Source organism: Pipistrellus kuhlii, unplaced genomic scaffold, assembly GCF_014108245.1.
Source record: "Pipistrellus kuhlii isolate mPipKuh1 unplaced genomic scaffold, mPipKuh1.p scaffold_m20_p_2, whole genome shotgun sequence".
Classification (NCBI taxonomy): Eukaryota; Metazoa; Chordata; class Mammalia; order Chiroptera; family Vespertilionidae; genus Pipistrellus; species Pipistrellus kuhlii.
The window spans coordinates 176,608,960-176,626,594 of NW_023425515.1; the positions used below are offsets into that span (position 1 = coordinate 176,608,960).

General features: G+C 51.2%; 2 protein-coding genes across 3 annotated transcripts in view; both read right to left on the minus strand.

Moving 5' to 3' along the window:
• LCK (LCK proto-oncogene, Src family tyrosine kinase) overlaps window positions 1-9,905 on the minus strand; it is a 28,923-nt gene extending 19,018 nt beyond the window's left edge. For both annotated transcript variants that reach the window (XM_036446412.2, XM_036446411.2), the window contains exon 1: window positions 9,753-9,905. The gene's annotated coding sequence lies outside the window, so the exon portion shown is untranslated. The remainder of the gene's footprint in view (window positions 1-9,752) is intronic.
• Window positions 9,906-12,028: 2,123 nt separating this feature from the next.
• On the minus strand, window positions 12,029-13,795 carry FAM167B (family with sequence similarity 167 member B). Its single transcript, XM_036446443.2, has 2 exons — window positions 13,467-13,795; window positions 12,029-12,259 (listed from the first exon to the last, which is right to left on the minus strand). Exons 1-2 carry the CDS (start codon window positions 13,716-13,718, stop codon window positions 12,029-12,031), a joined length of 483 nt encoding a protein of 160 aa, XP_036302336.1. The 5' UTR covers window positions 13,719-13,795.
• Between the last annotated feature and the right edge of the window lie 3,840 nt (window positions 13,796-17,635).

The window sequence follows — 17,635 nt, forward strand, 5'->3', positions numbered from 1 at the left end:
ATTCTCGGGGAAAAGGGGAGTGAGGGTGCAGGAAGAGACTGAACAAAAACTGTGCACCTATGGATGAGGACAATGGGGGATGGGGATGAGGACAATGGGGGATGGGGAACCTGGTGGAGGGGAGCAATTGAGGGGGGGAAGAGGATCACATTTGTAATAATCTGAACAATAAAGATATATTTTAAAAATAAAATAAAAAAAAAAGAAGTGCGTACATATGGAGGCATATGACTCAGTGAGCATTTCTGCTGATGTATGCATAGCCATGGGTGTGTATGAGTCAGTGCATGCAGATGGGGATATACAAAAATAGGGGTATGTATAGTTTGTGCCTGTCCCCGTGTAATTGTGAGATTTTTAAAAAATATATTTTATTGATTTTTTACAGAGAGGAAGGGAGAGGGATAGAGAGTTAGAAACATAGATGAGAGAGAATCATCAATCAGCTGTCTCTTGCACACCCCTCACTGGGGATATGCCCGCAACCAAGGTACATGCCCTTGACCAGTATCGAACATGGGACCTTTCAGTCCGCAGGCTGATGCCCTATCCACTGAGCCAAACCAGCCAGGGCTGATTGTGAGATCTTATACAGATATATCTATCTATATTAAATTTGGGTCCCCTGCTTCTGGTCTTTGCTTGACAGAGATTGCTGAGGACCCAAAATCATATGACCAGGTTAATAAATGAAGTCAGGAAAAGGAAAATTAAAATTAAAATTTAATAGAAATTTCTCATTGTCTGAAAGAAAAAAGAAGAAAAAAATCCAAGGAAATCCCAAGGGCTTTTAGAACCAGCAATGAGGGCAAACCCTGGGCTAGATGAAACAGAACATTCTCTTCTCACAACTCAGAAATGCAAGGTCAATAGCAGGAATTTTGTAGATTCTAAACCTCTCTGGCTAGGGTCTGGAATGTTCTCCCTCAAATTCAAGCTGTGCATGATCCACAGAGCGCTTGGTGCCATTTAGAAGGGCCGCCCGCCCCTGGGGTTAAAAAATTTGAAGAGCGAGCCCTGTCTGATGTGGTTCAGTAGGTTGGTGTACCATCCTGTACACCACTGAGAAGGCAGTAGTTTGACTCTATTCCTGGTCAGGGCACATACAAGAGGCAACTGATGGATTCTCTCTCTCTCTCTCTCTCTCTCTCTCTCTCTCTCTCTCTCTCTCCTCTAATAAAACAAACAAAAAATTTGGAGATTGTAGTGAGGGCTAGATTTCAGTCCCCATCCCTTCTTGCCTCTCAGTGAAGTACTCAATACACACACACACCCCCACACACACACACCCACACACAGGGGTCCTGCTCACATTGTGTAGAACTGATCAAAAACCCCAGGCTGGGGAAAGTCATGGACTAGATTTTCTGATTCCAGGCTTGTGTAGGAATTATATCATGATGAGTTCGGATTCTTGCTAATTCATTTACTTTTATCAACTCCATAGACATGATCATAGACATTACCTGGCCTGGCTGGCCATAGAATGTGTTTTACCCTCTTTAAAAAAAAAAATTGTTTCTTTGGTTGGTTTCAGAGAGAGCAAGGAAGAGGGACATAGAGAGAGAAACATCAATGATGAGAGAGTCATTGATCAGCTGCCTCGTATATACTCCCTAATGGGGATCGAGCCCACAACCCCGGCATATGCTGTGACCTGGAATTGAATCGTGAACCCCTGATTCATGGGTCAACAATCAAGCACTGAGCCACAAGGGCCGGCCTATTTTGCCCTCTTTAAATTAAAAAAAAAAAAAAAAAAAAAAAAGGAGGGGGAGGGGCGCAACACTTTTTCTTCCATGAAGTATAAACTTCATTTACTACACAATCTGTCCAAAATGTGTGCCAGTCAAGGCGTTGGTGGTATAGTGGTGAGCATAGCTGCCTTCCAAAATGTGTGCCAGCTTCTTGATGGGTTCCTCAGGCTAATCCTTTACAAAGAGTGAGCAGGCTAGTCCGCTGCAGACCACTGTTGTACTCTGGGCAACCTGTGGCAAAGTCTGTCAGGAATAACTTCAAGGCCTTTTTCTTTGGCCAAGATTTGGTTATCGGCAAAGTTGCAAACGTTCAATGAAGAGCCTTAGCTATGGCTTGCCCACACAGAACCCTCCTCACAGGACTCAGGAACCAGGGTTGGCAGACATGGTAAATAAATTCTACTGGGTGAAACAGGGATTGTCCTAAGTTGCCTCCTTTTTCGTGTGTTTCTTTTTAAAAATATATATTTTATTGATTTTTACAGAAAGGAAGGGGGAAGGATAGAAACATTGATGAGAGAGAAACATTGATTAAGCTGCCTCCTGCACACTCCCTACTGGAGATTGAGCCCACAACCAAGGTACCTGCCCTTGACCAGAAGCGAACCCAGGACCTTAGTCCGTGGGCCGAAGCTAAACAGGTTAGGGCCATGTGTTCCTTTTTTATATAACACCACTTTTGAATGAACTCTGTGAGTTCAGAGTTCCCAATATAGGGAACATGAAGATAAGTCTCAAAGGAGGGAAGACCATACAATGGAGTTAAGAGAGTCTCTTCAATAAATGGTGTTGGGGAAACCGGACAGATACTTGCAAAAAAAATGAAACTATTGTAGATCACCAACTTACACCATAATAAACACAAAATAAACTCAAAATGGATAAAGGACTTAAATGTACGATGGGAAACCATTAAAATCTTAGAAGAAGCCATAGGCAGCAAAATAGCAGACATTTGTCTTAGCGATATATCTAACGATACAGCTCCTAGAGCAATGGAAACTAAGGAGAAAATAAACAAATGAGACTAGATCAAAATAAAAAGCTTCTGCACAGCAAAGAAACCATCTACAAAACAACAAGAAAGCCAACTGCATGGGAGAACATATTTGCAAATGTTATCTCCAGCAAGGGTTTAATCTCCAACAACCCCTCCAATTTACAGGGAACTCACACAACTTAACAAAAGGAAGATAAAGAATCCAATCAAAAAATGGGCAAAGGACCTAAATAGATACTTTTCGAAAGAGGAGTTACAGAAGGCCAAGAGACATATGAAAACATGCAAATCAAAACAACAATGAGATACCGTCTCACACCTGTCAGAATGGCTACCATCAACAAATCAACAAACAAGTGCTGGTGAGGATGCAGAGAAAAAGGAACCTTCCTTCACTGCTGATGGGAATGCAGACTGGTGCAGCCACTGTCAAAGATAGTACTATGGAGTTTCCTCAAAAAGTTAAAAATGGAACTCTCATTTGACCTAGTCATCCCACTTCCAGGAATATGTCCTAAGAAAACAGAAACACCAATCAGAAAGGATATATGCACCCCTATGTTCATAGCAGCACAATTTACAATAGATAACATTTGGAAACAGCCTAAATGCCCATCAGCAGATGAATGGATTAGAAAACTTTGGTACAGCCCTAACCAGTTTGGCTCAGTGGATAGAGCATTGGCCTACGGACTGAAAGGTCCCAGGTTCGATTCCGGTCAAGGGCATGTGCTGTGGTTGCGGGCACATCCCCGATAGGGGGTGTGCAGGAGGCAGCTGATGGATGTTTCTAACTTTCTCTCCCTCTCCCTCTCTGTAAAAAAATCAATAAAATATATTAAAAAAAGAAAACCTTGGTACATCTACACAATGGAATACTACGCTGCTATAAAAAAGAAGGAATTCTTACCATTTGCAACAGCTTGGATGGAACTGGAGAGCATTATACTGAGTGAAATAAGCCAGTCAGTGACAGAAAAATACCACATGATCTCACTCGTTTATGGATAATAAAGAACATTACAACCTGATGAAAAAAGATACACAGGCAGAGAAGCATCGAACAGACTAACTACAGCAGGAAGGCTGAGGAGGGTTGTGGTAGGGGGTAAGAGATCAACCGAAAGACTTGTGTGCATGGATATAAGCGTAACCAATGGACACAGGACACTGCGGAGGAGGGGCGAGGGCATGTACAGGGAGGGGGGAGGGGAGGCTGGGGAAGGTCCATAGGGGAAAAAAAGGAGACATATGTACTCTATTTGTCATACTTAAAACAATAAAATAAAAATTTTAAAAATAAAAATAAGTTTGAAAATAAAAAAAGAAGATACATCTCTTACATGCAAACAAGTTGAATTTATTCTCACAAACTGGAAGTGTGCTGAACACAGAACTGATTCTGCTAGTAGTTAATTGCTGCCATAAACAAGGGCTACAGAGCAATTACGCTAACGCTGGTATTCTTGGTAGAGGCCCTTCAGCTAGTAACTTTTACGTGCCTAGTAATAATCCCTTGTAGTCAGTGCCCTCCCTTATACCTCTGAGGGTATTTTGGGCCACGGGGTCTTATCAGGACAGAGCCTTACTTACAGCTTGATAATCCGTGCTGCTTTATTAAACTTTATTAAACTGGAGCCTGCAGGTCACGGAGGCTCAGCTCACCATGTCCATGTCACAGTGACCCAGTCCCTCCCTGGCAGATGGTCTTGGAGCAGGTTACTAACTCTCCCAGCTTCCCCCAGTGACTTCATCTACAAAACGAGAATAAAAATAGACCTGCTTCTAGGGCTACTACAGATGATCCCATATGATAAAGTGCTGAACGTGGTGCTTGGCACGTAATAAGGACTCAGTAACTGAGAATTATAGTGATTGGAGGCGAGCATGAGCGTTTCATTACACCAGCGTTAAGCATTTTCCAGACTAAAACTATGAATCGTTTTCGTTTTTCTTTGACAGTTTTGGTACTTTCACAGACCACCTTTCCTCCTTTAGTATATTGACCTAAAGTGAAACTTCACTAACATAAATGGAAAACCAGTATCGCCAGCATAAAAGTTCATACATATTAGCATAAACACAGAATTCAGTACATAAATTCTCATTTGTCAACGTCTGCTCGTCGCCCCCTGAAGTCACTCACCCACGTCAGGGGTGCACAGGCCGTATTTTTGGAAAGGCTGCTGCACCGTGAGACAATTTTGAGCTTAGGCCTCTGCCAGTGATTTAGAGGATGTGCAGTTTTCCTTTTCTCTTTCTTTTTAATATGCTTTTATTGATTTGAGAAAGAGAGGAAGGGAGAGAAAGGAAGAGAGACGGAGGGAGGGAGGGAGAGAGATATATATATCACTTGCCTCCCATACACACCCAACCTGGGTCTGGGCCCTGACCAGGAATCGAACCTGAAACCTTTGCTAGTAGGTGCACAGAATGATGCAACACCAAATGAGCCACACTGGCCAGGACAATTTTCTTTTCTTTTTTAAGTATATTTTTATTGATTTTAGAGAGGAAGGGGGAGGGAGAGGGAGAGAGAAACATCAACGATGAGAGAGAATCATTAATCAGCTGCCTCCTGCAGGCCCCTCTCAGGGACCAAGCCCCCAAGCCGGGCATATGCCTTTGACCAGAATTGAACCTGGGGCTCTTAAACCTGTAGGCTGACTCTCTATCCACTGAGCCAAACCAACTAGGGTGGTACAAATTCTTTTTTTATTTATTTAATATTTTATTAATTTTTTACCCAGAGGAAGGGAGAGGGATAGAGTTAGAAACATCGATGAGAAACACTGATCAGCTGCTTCCTGCACATCCCCCACTAGGGATGTGCCCGGAACCAAGGTACACGCCCCTGACCAGAATCGAACCCGGGACCCTTCAATCCGAAGGCCGATGCTCTATCCACTGAGCCAAACTGGTTAGGGTGTACAAATTTCTTTTCTTCCCCCCGCCCCCACCCCCGCAGGGCGCACAAATTTCTTAATGGGCCAGCCTATTGACAAATTTAGTGGCAATTTTTATGTGCCAAGTTCTGGTCTAGCGCTGGGGATACAGCGGTGAACTCACAGAGAGGTTCCCATACCCTGGCCCTGCCCTCTGTGGCTGAGCCAGGGCCCCTCTGGCAACCTACTCCATTTCACAGGAAGCCAACATGCCTGTCTTCAGCTCACTGACCGGTAATGTCTGTGACTCCCAACAGCATTGACAACACAAAACAGCGATACTTGCCAGGAAATAGCACCTCAAAATCACCACCATTACCCACTTACCCAGTAAAGATGATTAGCTAAAACGTAAAAAGGTGGGGTAGATCTCCACGTATTGACATGGAAAGCCATCCCAGACGCAGCATGGTCAGAAGTCACAGAACATATTGTGGAGTATAAGCGTATTTGCATTTAAATATGTGTGTGTATACACACATATAAGGGGTCTTTAAAGCAGGGCTCTGTGCTAAGCCTTTATTTGCATGATTTCATGTAATTCTCATAATAATCCTATGAAGTAAGTGCTATTATTATCCCCATTTTACAGATGCAAAAACTGAGGCCCAAACAGGGTAAAGCAATTTGCCTGAGGTCTCATAACAAACAAATGACAGGTAGAGTGATTCTCTGAGCCTGAGTTAACTTGCCTCCAGAGACTAGACTCTTCACCACCACCAGGCTTTTTAGTAGCCATACATGGGAAGTTCTGGAAGAATGCACACCCAATTGTCCACAGTGAGCATGCCCCAGGAGTGAGATTGGAGGGAGCTGCATTGCCTGCATTTCTTTTTTTTTTTTTTTTAATATATTTTATTGATTTTGTACAGAGAGGAAGGGAGAGAGATAGAGAGTTAGAAACATCGATGAGAGAGAGTCATCGATCAGTTGCCTCTTGCACACCCCCTACTGGGGATATGCCCACAACCAAGGTACATGCCCTTGACCGGAATCGAACCCGGGTCCCTTCAGTCCCCAAGCCGACGCTCTATCCACTGAGCTAAACCGGTCCCGGCTGCCTGCATTTCTTTACATGCCTCTCTACTGTTTGAATTTTTAAAATTCAAATCCCGTGCTACTTTTGCACTTGAAAAAACCCACAATGCAACGCAAGCAATGAAACCACCATCAACGCACACACTCAGCTGAAAAACACGATCATTTGAGGAAGATCCGTTCTACAGCCTGTTCTTCCCTTCCTCTCCTCGTCTCAAAAGGGACAGGCATGGAAGAGGTGATGCTGGCGGGCAAAAAAGGTTCTGAAACCAAGGACGCTTGGAAAACAGCAGATTAGACAAAACCAATCCAGCTCCTTCAGGGAGGGACTTCAGAGCTTTACCAAGTTCACGTCCACCGTGAAGCTGCTGAGGACAGTTTGCAGCCGAGACCATGCTGATGGGGCTCTGGAACGCTTTTCTTTCCGGGCGCCTCCGGGAACCGTGTTCTTTAGAACAAGCATTGGAAATGCATCTACAGATGCTTTCCTTTATTTATTTTTTAAAATATTTTTTATTGATTTTTTACAGAGAGAAAGGAGAGGGATAGAGAGTTAGGAACCTTGATGAGAGAGAAACATCGACCAGCTGCCTCCTGCACATCCCCCACTGGGGATGTGCCCACAACCAAGGTACATGCCCTTGACCAGAATCGAACCCGGGACCTCTCAGTCCACAGGCCGACGCTCTATCCACTGAGCCAAACCGGTTTTGGCTACAGATGCTTTTAAACCAGCATTAAGGTTGGTTGGTAGAGGAGGACACATCCCCGGATGGTATCGTGGTCCTGCCTGTCCCCAGCCCCGCTCAGCACTGCTCTCACTGAGTGAAGCTCCGCCTGAAAGCCACCCGCGTGTGGGTGCGTGTATGGATGTGTCAGGCCCGGTGTGTGTTGCATGTTCTGCCTCCGAACGTACATGAGTATGTCCATTTTCCAATGAGGATATGGATGGTGTTTGTGTAGCTGCATGGGGGATCCTCTTCTAAGGCAGGCCTGCAGCTTCGCCTATGATTCTCACACTCACGATACACAGGAAACAAGTTCATTTGCAAAGCCGCACCACAAGTGTGAGAGAATGGGTGGTTCACCGGTTCGCCAAGGCGCGGGGGGGGGGGTGGTGGTGGTGTAATTCTGGGTGTGGGCATCCCTCCCTTTGGGGCACACTTGCAGGAAGATGGGGTGCCAAGCCTCTGGAAGCACCTACTATGTGTCGGGGACTGCCCTGGCACAGCACAGCCACTGTTTCCTCTCTGAGTACCTGCAAGTGCTCCGTAAGGAGAGACATTATCGCCTCTTTAGAGATAAGGAAACTGGAGTCCGGAGGGTGAAGCCACTTGTTCGAGAAAATGGCAGAACCGGAGTGGTGCCGGGTCTGCCTGCCTCCGAAGTGCGCGGTTTTCGCGTCGGCTGCCTTGCATTCGGTTTTGCTCTGAGAGCGCTGCCATCACGGTACAAAGGGACAGGACCCGGGGACAGAGGCCGTGGCTTCGTGTTTTGGGTGCTCTCCAGAGGGGGCCATGATCCCCCTCAGAACTGCCATGCCTCTTCCAGGAAGCCCCCCAGATCACCCAGGGGTGTCCTCTCCCCTCCTCGGCACCCTTCGCCGCTCCTGGGCCCACCACCGGGCGCTCTCTCCCTTTGAGAAGAACCTCTGTCAGCTCAGGCCGGGTGGGTGGGAGGGGCCGCATATGCCTGTCCAGGCTGTGGCTGAGCCCGGGGTTCAGAGAGAATCCGCACGTTCCCCGGCCCCACAGGAGGCTGCAGGCCTGAGAGCCGGGGGCCGGAGAAAGGCCGGGACATGCTGACTAGATGGAAATTGTGTGTCAAGGAACACTCCAAAGGCAGGGGAAACCTGGACGGCCTGGTGCAGGTGGGGACTGCCCCCACAAACCGAAGGCCGAGAGGTAGGGGGTGGGGGGGGGCAGTTAGCTGACTGTGCTTTCCTGGGCCTACCCCTTGCTGGGGTTTGAAGCAGGAATCCACAGGACCGAGTGGCCCTACACCTGCAGTCACTGACTATGTGAGCGTGTGTGTGTGTGTGTGTGTGTGTGTGTGTGTGAGTGAGTGTGTGAGCGTGCAATGGGAGCCAGCAGGCCAGGGGAGAGGGGAGGACATCCGGTGACACTGGGCAGGGCCAGGAATGGCAACTTTCCGGATGGAAGTTCAGATGTTCCTCACTCAGGGCCAACTGCTCCCCTGTCCGGGATGAAAATAGCCCTTCCTCTCCCCTTCCCCCCTTCTCTCCGCTCCGACTGCCCAGCATCCGGTCAGATGAAGGCCCCCAGCCCAGACGGCAAATCTGCCCTCTCATATCCATCCACTCCCAGCCGGAGACTCCCCGCTCCCTCCCTCAGCAGTGCCGGTCCCTGTGGCTAAGATCTCTTCGCTCACGTCCATTCCGATGCTCTGGGGACCCCGAGCTCTCAGGAGAGTCTTGTCGCTGCGTCCTGTCCCGGCAACCGGAGGATTCTGGGTCCCTTGGCTCAAGCCTGTCCGTTGCCCTGCTCCATGGGAGGTCACGGCCTGGCGTCTGGGCCCTATCGCTCTGTCCCAGGACCTGGCTCTGGCCCTGCCTTGCTGAGGGACCGCCGGGCGGCAGTGCTTGGCCCTCTCTGGGTGTCAGGAGGCTCATCCATCGTGGGATGAGGGACTGGACTCGGGGATTATTTTCCTTTCCTTTTATTTTATTTTATTTTTTTGTATATGCTCTGCCAAAGCGAGCGCCGACTTCGGGTTTCTGAAGGTCTTTATAATCCTGACAGTCCGAGTGCCAGATCTCCAAGGGAGGAGGAGGCCGCTGGTGCGCAGTGTGGCAGACCAAGAGCCAACACCGCACGGAAAGAGGTGCTCTGGCTGCCCTGCACGCCTCCTCCCTGACCGTCAGCAAGGGGCTTCTGTTCCCCCAGCCTGCAGCTGTGCACACCCAGGCAGCCGGCCCCCTGTCTGGCTCCATCCCCCTCAGATCAGGCTCCCAACCACAGCCCCGTGACCCCTGTTCCCGGCGCTCCTTACCTGCCCAGCCCGGGAGCCCTCAGCCCCATTCACATGGTCCTCCGGCCTCGCCTGGCTGCCCAGACAGCCTCAGCTCTCCTCGCCGTGGTAGCCACCACCTGACTCCTCGCGCCCACGTCCCACCCTGACTTCCTGCCTCCTCCAACCGGGCCCCAGTAGCCCAACCACAAGCCTCCAGCACCCCAAGCTTCCTGCCACCAGAGTCCCCCCGTGCCTCGGGCCCCGAGGGTCCCCAGCATCTCCCGGCCTCGCTCTCCTCGCCTTGGGGGCGGCACTGGGAGAAGGGAGGACGTTGGATGGCAGCTCCCTCCTGCCCCCCAGGGTGCACCCGGACAAGAGACTGGGGCAGCCTTTGACCCCAAAGAGCAGGGGCCGGCGGACACACTCAGCTGTCAGCGAAAGGCAGGCGCGGCTCTCACCGTCGGAGAGGCGCTCTCGTGACAGACGGAGGCACAGGTGACACCGCTTCCGAGCCAGAGGAGAGTCCGAGATCCCCGTGAGGCAGGCGGAGAGCAGGACCCCCATGTCACGGGCAGGCGTCAGGCTACTGTGGCTACTGCAGCCAGGAAAACAGCCGTCTCATCTCTGGGCAGGGGACGATGGATGGCTTTCTATAGTCAGAGGGCAGGCTAACACCGCCTTCCAGACAGATGCTGGACAGCACTGTGGCTGGTGCGTGGGGGATCGCTTCTCACTCAGGCAGAGGAAGGCCATGGACCCTGTGAGAGGTGTGGGGGCTGCCACCCCCTCCTGCAACCAGCGGGAGGCAGAACAAACACCCCCTCCCCGGGCACGCAGGTGCAGGCAGCAACTGGCAGCACGTTCTGCCATAGGCAGGAGGCAGGAACCCACCCGGGGCCACACGGAGGGAGGCACCCCCCCAGGCAGAGGGCCAGGCCACCGGTGTTAGGAGAAACTCCAGGTGGCCTTTATCAGGCCCCCATCCTCGACCCCCTCCCGGAGGAAGGTATGACTGCGTCACTACCGCCGGCCGAGCTACACCGAGTGAGCGGGCGGGGGAGGGGAGCCCGCAGAGCATTGTTGGGGTTTGTGAGGTGGAAGCTGATTGTGTGTGCACCTCAGCTGCCGAGGGAAGGGGAGACAGGAAATGGGTGGGGGAAGAGGAAGCCTGAGTTGGAAAGTCAGACAAAGAGGGTAACAGAAACAAAGGCGGAGAGAGACGAAGTTAATAAAAAAACACACACAGCAGACTGCAGGGACGCAGCCTGGGGTCTGGGCTGCAGCCGGAGCTCCCCTTCACAGCTCGTCTCTGGGCCTCAGCCCCATAGCAATAGCTCTGGCCAAAGGAAGGATAAGCAATTGAAATTTGCATTTATTGAGGGCTTGCTGTGCATTGCCGCACAAAAGGCATGTCCAGCCACTTGTAGAGTGAGAATTAGCACTTCCATGTTAGAGGTCAAGAAACAGAGTCACGCCAAAACCGGTTTGGCTCAGTGGATAGAGCGTCAGCCTGTGGACTGAAAGGTCCCAGGTTCGATTCCTGTCAAGGGCATGTCCCTTGGTTGCAGGCGCATCCCCAATAGGGAGTGTGCAGGAGGCAGCTGATTGATGTACCTCTCTCATTGATGTTTCTAACTATCTCTCTCCCCTCCTCTCTGTAAAAAAAAAAAAAAAAAAAAAAAAAAAAAAAATATATATATATATATATATATATATATATATATATATATATATATATTTTTTTTTTTTTTAAAGAAACAGTCAGAAATTGAGGGAATAAGTGGTGGGGCTGGCTTTGAACCCGGGTCCGGCAGGTCGGGCAATTCTTCAGCTGCTCATTGACCCATGTCACTCCCCTGGGGGTCAGTTGGGATGTTAAGTTCTGTCCCAGTTCTGATGTTGGTGAGACAGCTAGAGCTAGAGCTGTGGGGGAGAGCAGGATCCATTAGTTCGTGTCCACCCCCAACCCAGGCCTTCTCTCCTAGAACGGCCCTGGTCCCAGCCACAGAAGACACTCGGCGACCTTGGCCTGAACAAATGACTGCAGAGACCTTGGTGGGAAGCAGAGAGGGCGTTTATTGTGTAAGCTCCTACCGCCCCTCTCCAACTCCCTCCCCCCCACACACACAGCTGGGGCGGCTGCAGGAACAGGATGCTGGGCTTTATGCTCCCAGATCTGAGTGTACCCCCACCCCCCTCTCCTGCCAGGTGCTGGTCCTCTGGGCGCCAGGTGGGTGGGGGAGAGGGTAGGGGTGTCAGCAGGCACCAGGTGGGTGGGGGAGAGGGTAGGGGTGTCAGCAGGCACCAGGTGCCCCTCAGCAGAGCGTGAAGCGCCGGGCGCTGATGTTCATGCGGGTGAGGCCGAGGTGCCGCAGCGGCGGGGCCAGGGCCAGGCCGGCGCCCGGCTCCAGCTCCAGCTCCAGCTCCGCCTCGTCCAGCAGCTCCTGGTGCAGATGGCAGGCCTGGTCCACCTTCAGCCGGTGCAGCTGGGCCCGCAGGCGGAGCAGCTGCCCCGCCAGCCGCCGGTCCTGAGCCTGCATCTCCCGCTGCGTCCGAGAGGGGGCGTCAGCGGCTGCCGGAGCCTCGGCAGCTCCCGCCGCCCGCCCGTCCTTCCCTTCCTGCCCACACCTGGGTCTCTGCACTGTTTGCGTCTCCACACCCTTCCCATCCCAGTCTACTCCCTCCCCGTCTCTCTGAAGCCGAGCTAAGAAGCCAGCGCTGCCCTGGCCGGTGTGGCCAGGTTGGGTGGAGCCTCCTCCCATACAGACGGGGAGGGCACGGCCTCCCTACTCTGGGAATGGTTCCACCCACAGACACTGTGACCCCAAAAGCAGGTGGGTTTGACTCCTGGTTAGGGCACCTGCCCGGGTTGCTGGTTTGACCCTCTGTGGGATGTTTCTCTCTCACATCGATGCCTTTCTGTCCCTCTCTCTGTCTCTCTCTCTCTCTCTCTCCCCCCTCTCTCTCTCAAAAAAAAAAAAAAAATATATATATATATATATATATATATATATATATATATATATATATATATATATAATATATAGCCAAAACCGGTTTGGCTCAGTGGATAGAGCGTCAGCCTGCAGACTGAAGGGTCCTGGGTACAATTCCGGTCAAGGGCATGTGCCTTGGTTGCGGGCATATCCCCAGTAGGAGGTGTGCAAGAGGCAGCTGATCGATGACTCTCTCTCATTGATGTTTCTAACTCTCTATCTCTCTCCCTTCCTCTCTGTACAAAAATCAATAATATATCGAGATATTTTTAAAAAATAAAAAATATATATATATATGAAAAATGTAAGGAAGGCCCGCCCCATCCCAGATAACTAAGTGGACTCTGCCATTGGGAGCCTGGGCCTCTTCACATTTACACAGTCAGATTAAGAGCCACCCATTCAACATCCCCCCTCGCCCCAGATTCTGCCTCCAGAGAGCCTCATTCTGCACTTCACAGCGTCTGCGGGTGGAGCCATCCCCAGAGCAGGGCAGGCCATGCCCTCCCCGTCTGTGCAACGAGCGGGTGGCCCAGAGAGCCGGCTCTGTCCCTTCAGCCACAGAAGCACAGGGTCAGCCGCTGCAATGGAATCCTCCAGCAAGCCTTCCTGAATAAAACCCTGTGTCCTGGCGCCTCAGGACCCGGCCACAGGGATGCGCAGCTGCTGGAGGTGGGACCGGCTCCCACCTCACACCGGTGGTCTCGGAGAACTGTCCCCGAGGCCCTCCGCCAGGCCGGCCACCCCACAGACTCACCAGCTCCCGGCGCAGCCACTCCAGCGCAGAGTCCATGGAGTCAAAGCCGCAGATGGCCCCGGGCGCCCCCGGCCCGGGCCCGGCTCGGACCCTGCGCCAGGCCTGGCTCTGCACCTGGGCCGTCCACTCCAGGTACGAGGGCCGCCGTGTCTGCAGCCGCAGCTTGGCCGTCAGCGCCTTCACCGAATCCAGGCTCTCTTCCTCCTCCTCCTCTTCGCCCACCGCCTGGAACTTCGGCGGCCTCAGGGACATGGAGGGCGGGATGCGGGACAAGGCCGGACGGCAGCTCTGGGTCAGGGAAAGGCTGGCAGTGCGGCCCAGGGGGTGGCGGCAGGAGTGGAGGGTGGACCCCGTGCGCCCGTGTGCGGTGGTGAGTGCTCCAGGTGGGCCGGGAGGCTGGGTGTGAGGTGAGTGAGGAGGCGGGTGTGGGAGGCGGCGTGTGCAGGGCTGGGATTTTCCAGGACCCACAGCCCCGGGGCCATGTGATGCCCATCCGCTTGGCGTCAGAAGAAGCCCTGCTCTTTTGGCCCCTCGGACGGATTTTATTGTCTTTGCCCAGAAGGAGACACCCAGTTTCCCAGAAAGGAAGTTGTTCCAGGATAAGAAAAGCATCACCAGCACCAGCTTCTTGGCCGTCTTCCTAAGACCCAAGTGAGGGAGTGGGGAGGGGATAGGGCGCTGACAAGCCGCCCTCCGTCCTCACTCGTGGCAGAGGAAGTGGCCAGAGCCCTGGCCGGGGAGTCGGAAGACGTGGGTTCTGACGCTGGCTGTGAGGGGCCTTGGACACGCCCCTCTCTGCGGCGACACATCTTTGACTTCAAGCTATGCTCTAAGGCAGCAGTCGGCAAACTGCGGCTTGTGAGCCGCGGTTCGCCGCTCTATCGACTAATGAGTTTGCCGACCACTGACCTATATTCTCAATTTCAATAATTCCAATTCCAATAATCCTTGTGATTAAACCTCTATCCCAGTGGTCGGCAAACTCATTAGTGGCTCGCGTGCCGCAGTTTGCCAACCACTGCTCTCAGGAACTTTAGGTTCCCCTGGAAATCTCCCAGAGGCTGCACGCAGGACGAGGGCACACTGTGGGCGGGCTCCAAGGCCTGTTTCTCCCGGCCCTTCCCAGGGCCTCAATCCGAGCAGTTCCCTTTTTTAAACTTTGTATTGAAACATGACACACACACACACACACACACACAGAAAAAGAAACATAACACACACAGAAAGACTCACGTATCACAAATACACAGCTTGAGGAACACGCAAAAGCTTGGAAGCTAATGGACCAGACGGCCCTTTGAAGGCAGGAGTTCTCTTCTTCTTCTTCTTCTAATATATTTTATTGATTTATTTTTTTAATTAAATTTTTTTTTTTTTTTTTTTTTTACAGAGAGGAAGGGAGAGGGATAGAGAGTTAGAAACATCAATGAGAAAGAAACATCGACCAGCTGCCTCCTGCACACCCCCTGCTGGGGATGCGCCCGCAACCAATGTACATTGCCTTTGACCAGAATCGAACCTGCGACCCTTCAGTCCTCAGATGGACGCTCCATCCACTGAGCCAAACTGGTTTTGGCAATCTTCTTCTTAATAGTCAGTACTTAGCACAGTATAGGTATCAGCGTTTGAGAAATAAAAGAATAATTGGGCTGAAACCGGTTTGGCTCAGTGGTAGAGCGTTGGTCTGAGGACTGAAAGGTCCCAGGTTCGATTCAGGTCGGGGACAAGTACGTTGGTTGCGGGCACATCCCGGTAGGGGTTGTGCAGGAGGCAGCTGGTCAATGTTTTTTTTTTCTTAAATATATTTTATTAATTTTGTACAGAGAGGAAGGAAGGAGATAGAGAATTAGAAACAACAGAGAGTCATCAATCAGCTGCCTCTTGCACACCCCCTACTGGGGTTATGCCCGCAACCAAGGTACATGCCCTTGACCAGAATCGAACCCGGGACCCTTCAGTCCCCAAGCCGACGCTCTATCCATTGAGCCAAACTGGTTTTGGCTGATCAATGTTTCTCTCTCATAGACGTTTCTGGCTCTCTATCTCTCTCCCTTCCTCTCTGTAAAAAATCAATATTTTTAAAAAAAATTAAAAAAAAAAAGAATAATCGGGTGGATGGGGGATGAGTCCTCCAGCCAATCTGTTTATCTCGTGTGAATTTCCAGTTGAAGTGTGACTCTTGCCAGACTGTAAGCCCTGTGAACAGAACTCAGCCACCCTTTGGTTACAACACTAAGCATAGAGCCCAGCTCATTGTATGGGCACAGAATGGAGTATGAGGGGATAGGTCACTAGAGGGCGCCCTTAGGCAGGGCCATCCAGCTGTGGGGGCTGAGGGGTGCCAGTTACAACTGCTTGCATTTAAGGCAGACCAAAGGATTTCCCCCACCCGACCTCAGATGTAAGGGAGGAAGTAGGCAGTTCCCACACTTATTTAAATCCTCACCTGAGGATATTTCCCACTGATTTTCAGAGAGAGTGGAAGAGAGAGGGAAAGACAGAGAAAAAGATCGATGTGAGAGAAACACAGCAATTGGCTGCCTCCTGCACAAGCCCTGACCAGGGCTCAGGCCAGAGAGGAGCCTACAACTGAGGTACATGCCCTTGACCAGAATCGAACCCAGGTCCCCAGGCCAATGCTCTATCCACTGAGCCAAACTGGCTATGGTGTCATTGATATTTTTATTGATATCAGAGAGAAAGGAGAGGGAGAGAGAGAGAGAGAGAAACATCAAAGATGACCATCATTGATTGGCTGCCTCCTGCATGACCCCCACTGGGGATCCAGCCTGCAACCAGAGCATTTGCTCTTGACCAGAATTGAACCCGGGTCCCTTAAGTCCACAGGCTGATGCCTTATCCACAAAGTAAGACCAGCTAGGGCTCCGTTGATATTTTTTAGAGAGAGTGGAAGGGAGGAAGGAAAGGAAAGAGAGAGAGAGAGAGAGAGAGAGAGAGAGAGGGAGAGGAAATTAAACATTGATGTGAGAGGGACACATGGATTGGTTGCCTCCCGCACAGGCCCTGATTGGGGTTGGGGATTGAAACTGAAACTATTGTACATGTCCTCAAATAGGAATCAAACCCATGACCCTTTGGTGTGTGAACTGACACTCTAACCATTTAGCAACACTAGCCAGGGCTCACTGGTGATTTTCAGCAGAGCAGTTTCTGGAAAGTAGGAGCAGATACCAGAATCCCCAGAGTATTGTTTCTCTTGTCAGGATGGGGCTTCCCAGGGACAACTGTTTTGCTCCCATCAGATTGGGGTACTTCGAGGATACCGGGTATTTCCGTTAAAGTGGGGTCTTCTCAGGGCATTCTGTGCTTCCCCAGAGCACCGAGGGGCCCCTTCCCAGGTGTTGTGCTTCCCCACCAAACTCAGTGTCTCCTCAAAGGGCATTGGGTCTCCTTCATCAGATCAGGACGTCCTCAAGGATACGGAATCATGCCGAAACCGGTTTGGCTCAGTGGATAGAGCGTCAGCCTGCGGCCTGAGAGGTCCCGGGTTCGATTTCGGTCAAGGGCATGTACATTGGTTGTGGGCACATCCCCAGTGGGGGATGTGTAGGAGGCAGCTGGTCGATGTTCCTCTCTCATCGATGTTTCTAGCTCTCTGTCCCTCTCCCTTCCTCTCTGTAAAAAAATCAATAAAATAAAATAAAATAAAAAAGGATACGGAATCATTTCCATCGGATTACGTATGCTTCCCGAAGGGTCCTGGGTCCCTCTTGTCAGATGGGCTCCTCTGAGGGTTCTGTCTCGCTCTTTGGTCTGGAGCATTTGTGCCCAGGCTGTGCTCACCGGGGCTGGGGTTGGGGGAGAGATGGCCAGACTCCCTCCTGTGCAGAGGCGACCCCCTACCGGAGAGCTCTGTGTGCCTGACGGAGGCCTGTGGGGACCTGGAGCGGAGCATGGACCCCTGGCTTAGTTGACTTGAGGGCTGCCGCTGGCTGGCACGTGTGAAGGAGGCACTGAGCACAGCCTGTCTAGCAGCTCAGAGCACGGAGAGGTAAGACTCCCTACCTGACTAGATGGAGAATAGGGCAGGATGGGCAGGACTCGCCATCCTTGGGCACAGAACCATACCTCCGTAAGCAAATACAGCCCAGAACTGGGCCTTCTATCCCGGCCTGGCCGCCCCGGGCAGGGAAGAACTGGCCACTGTT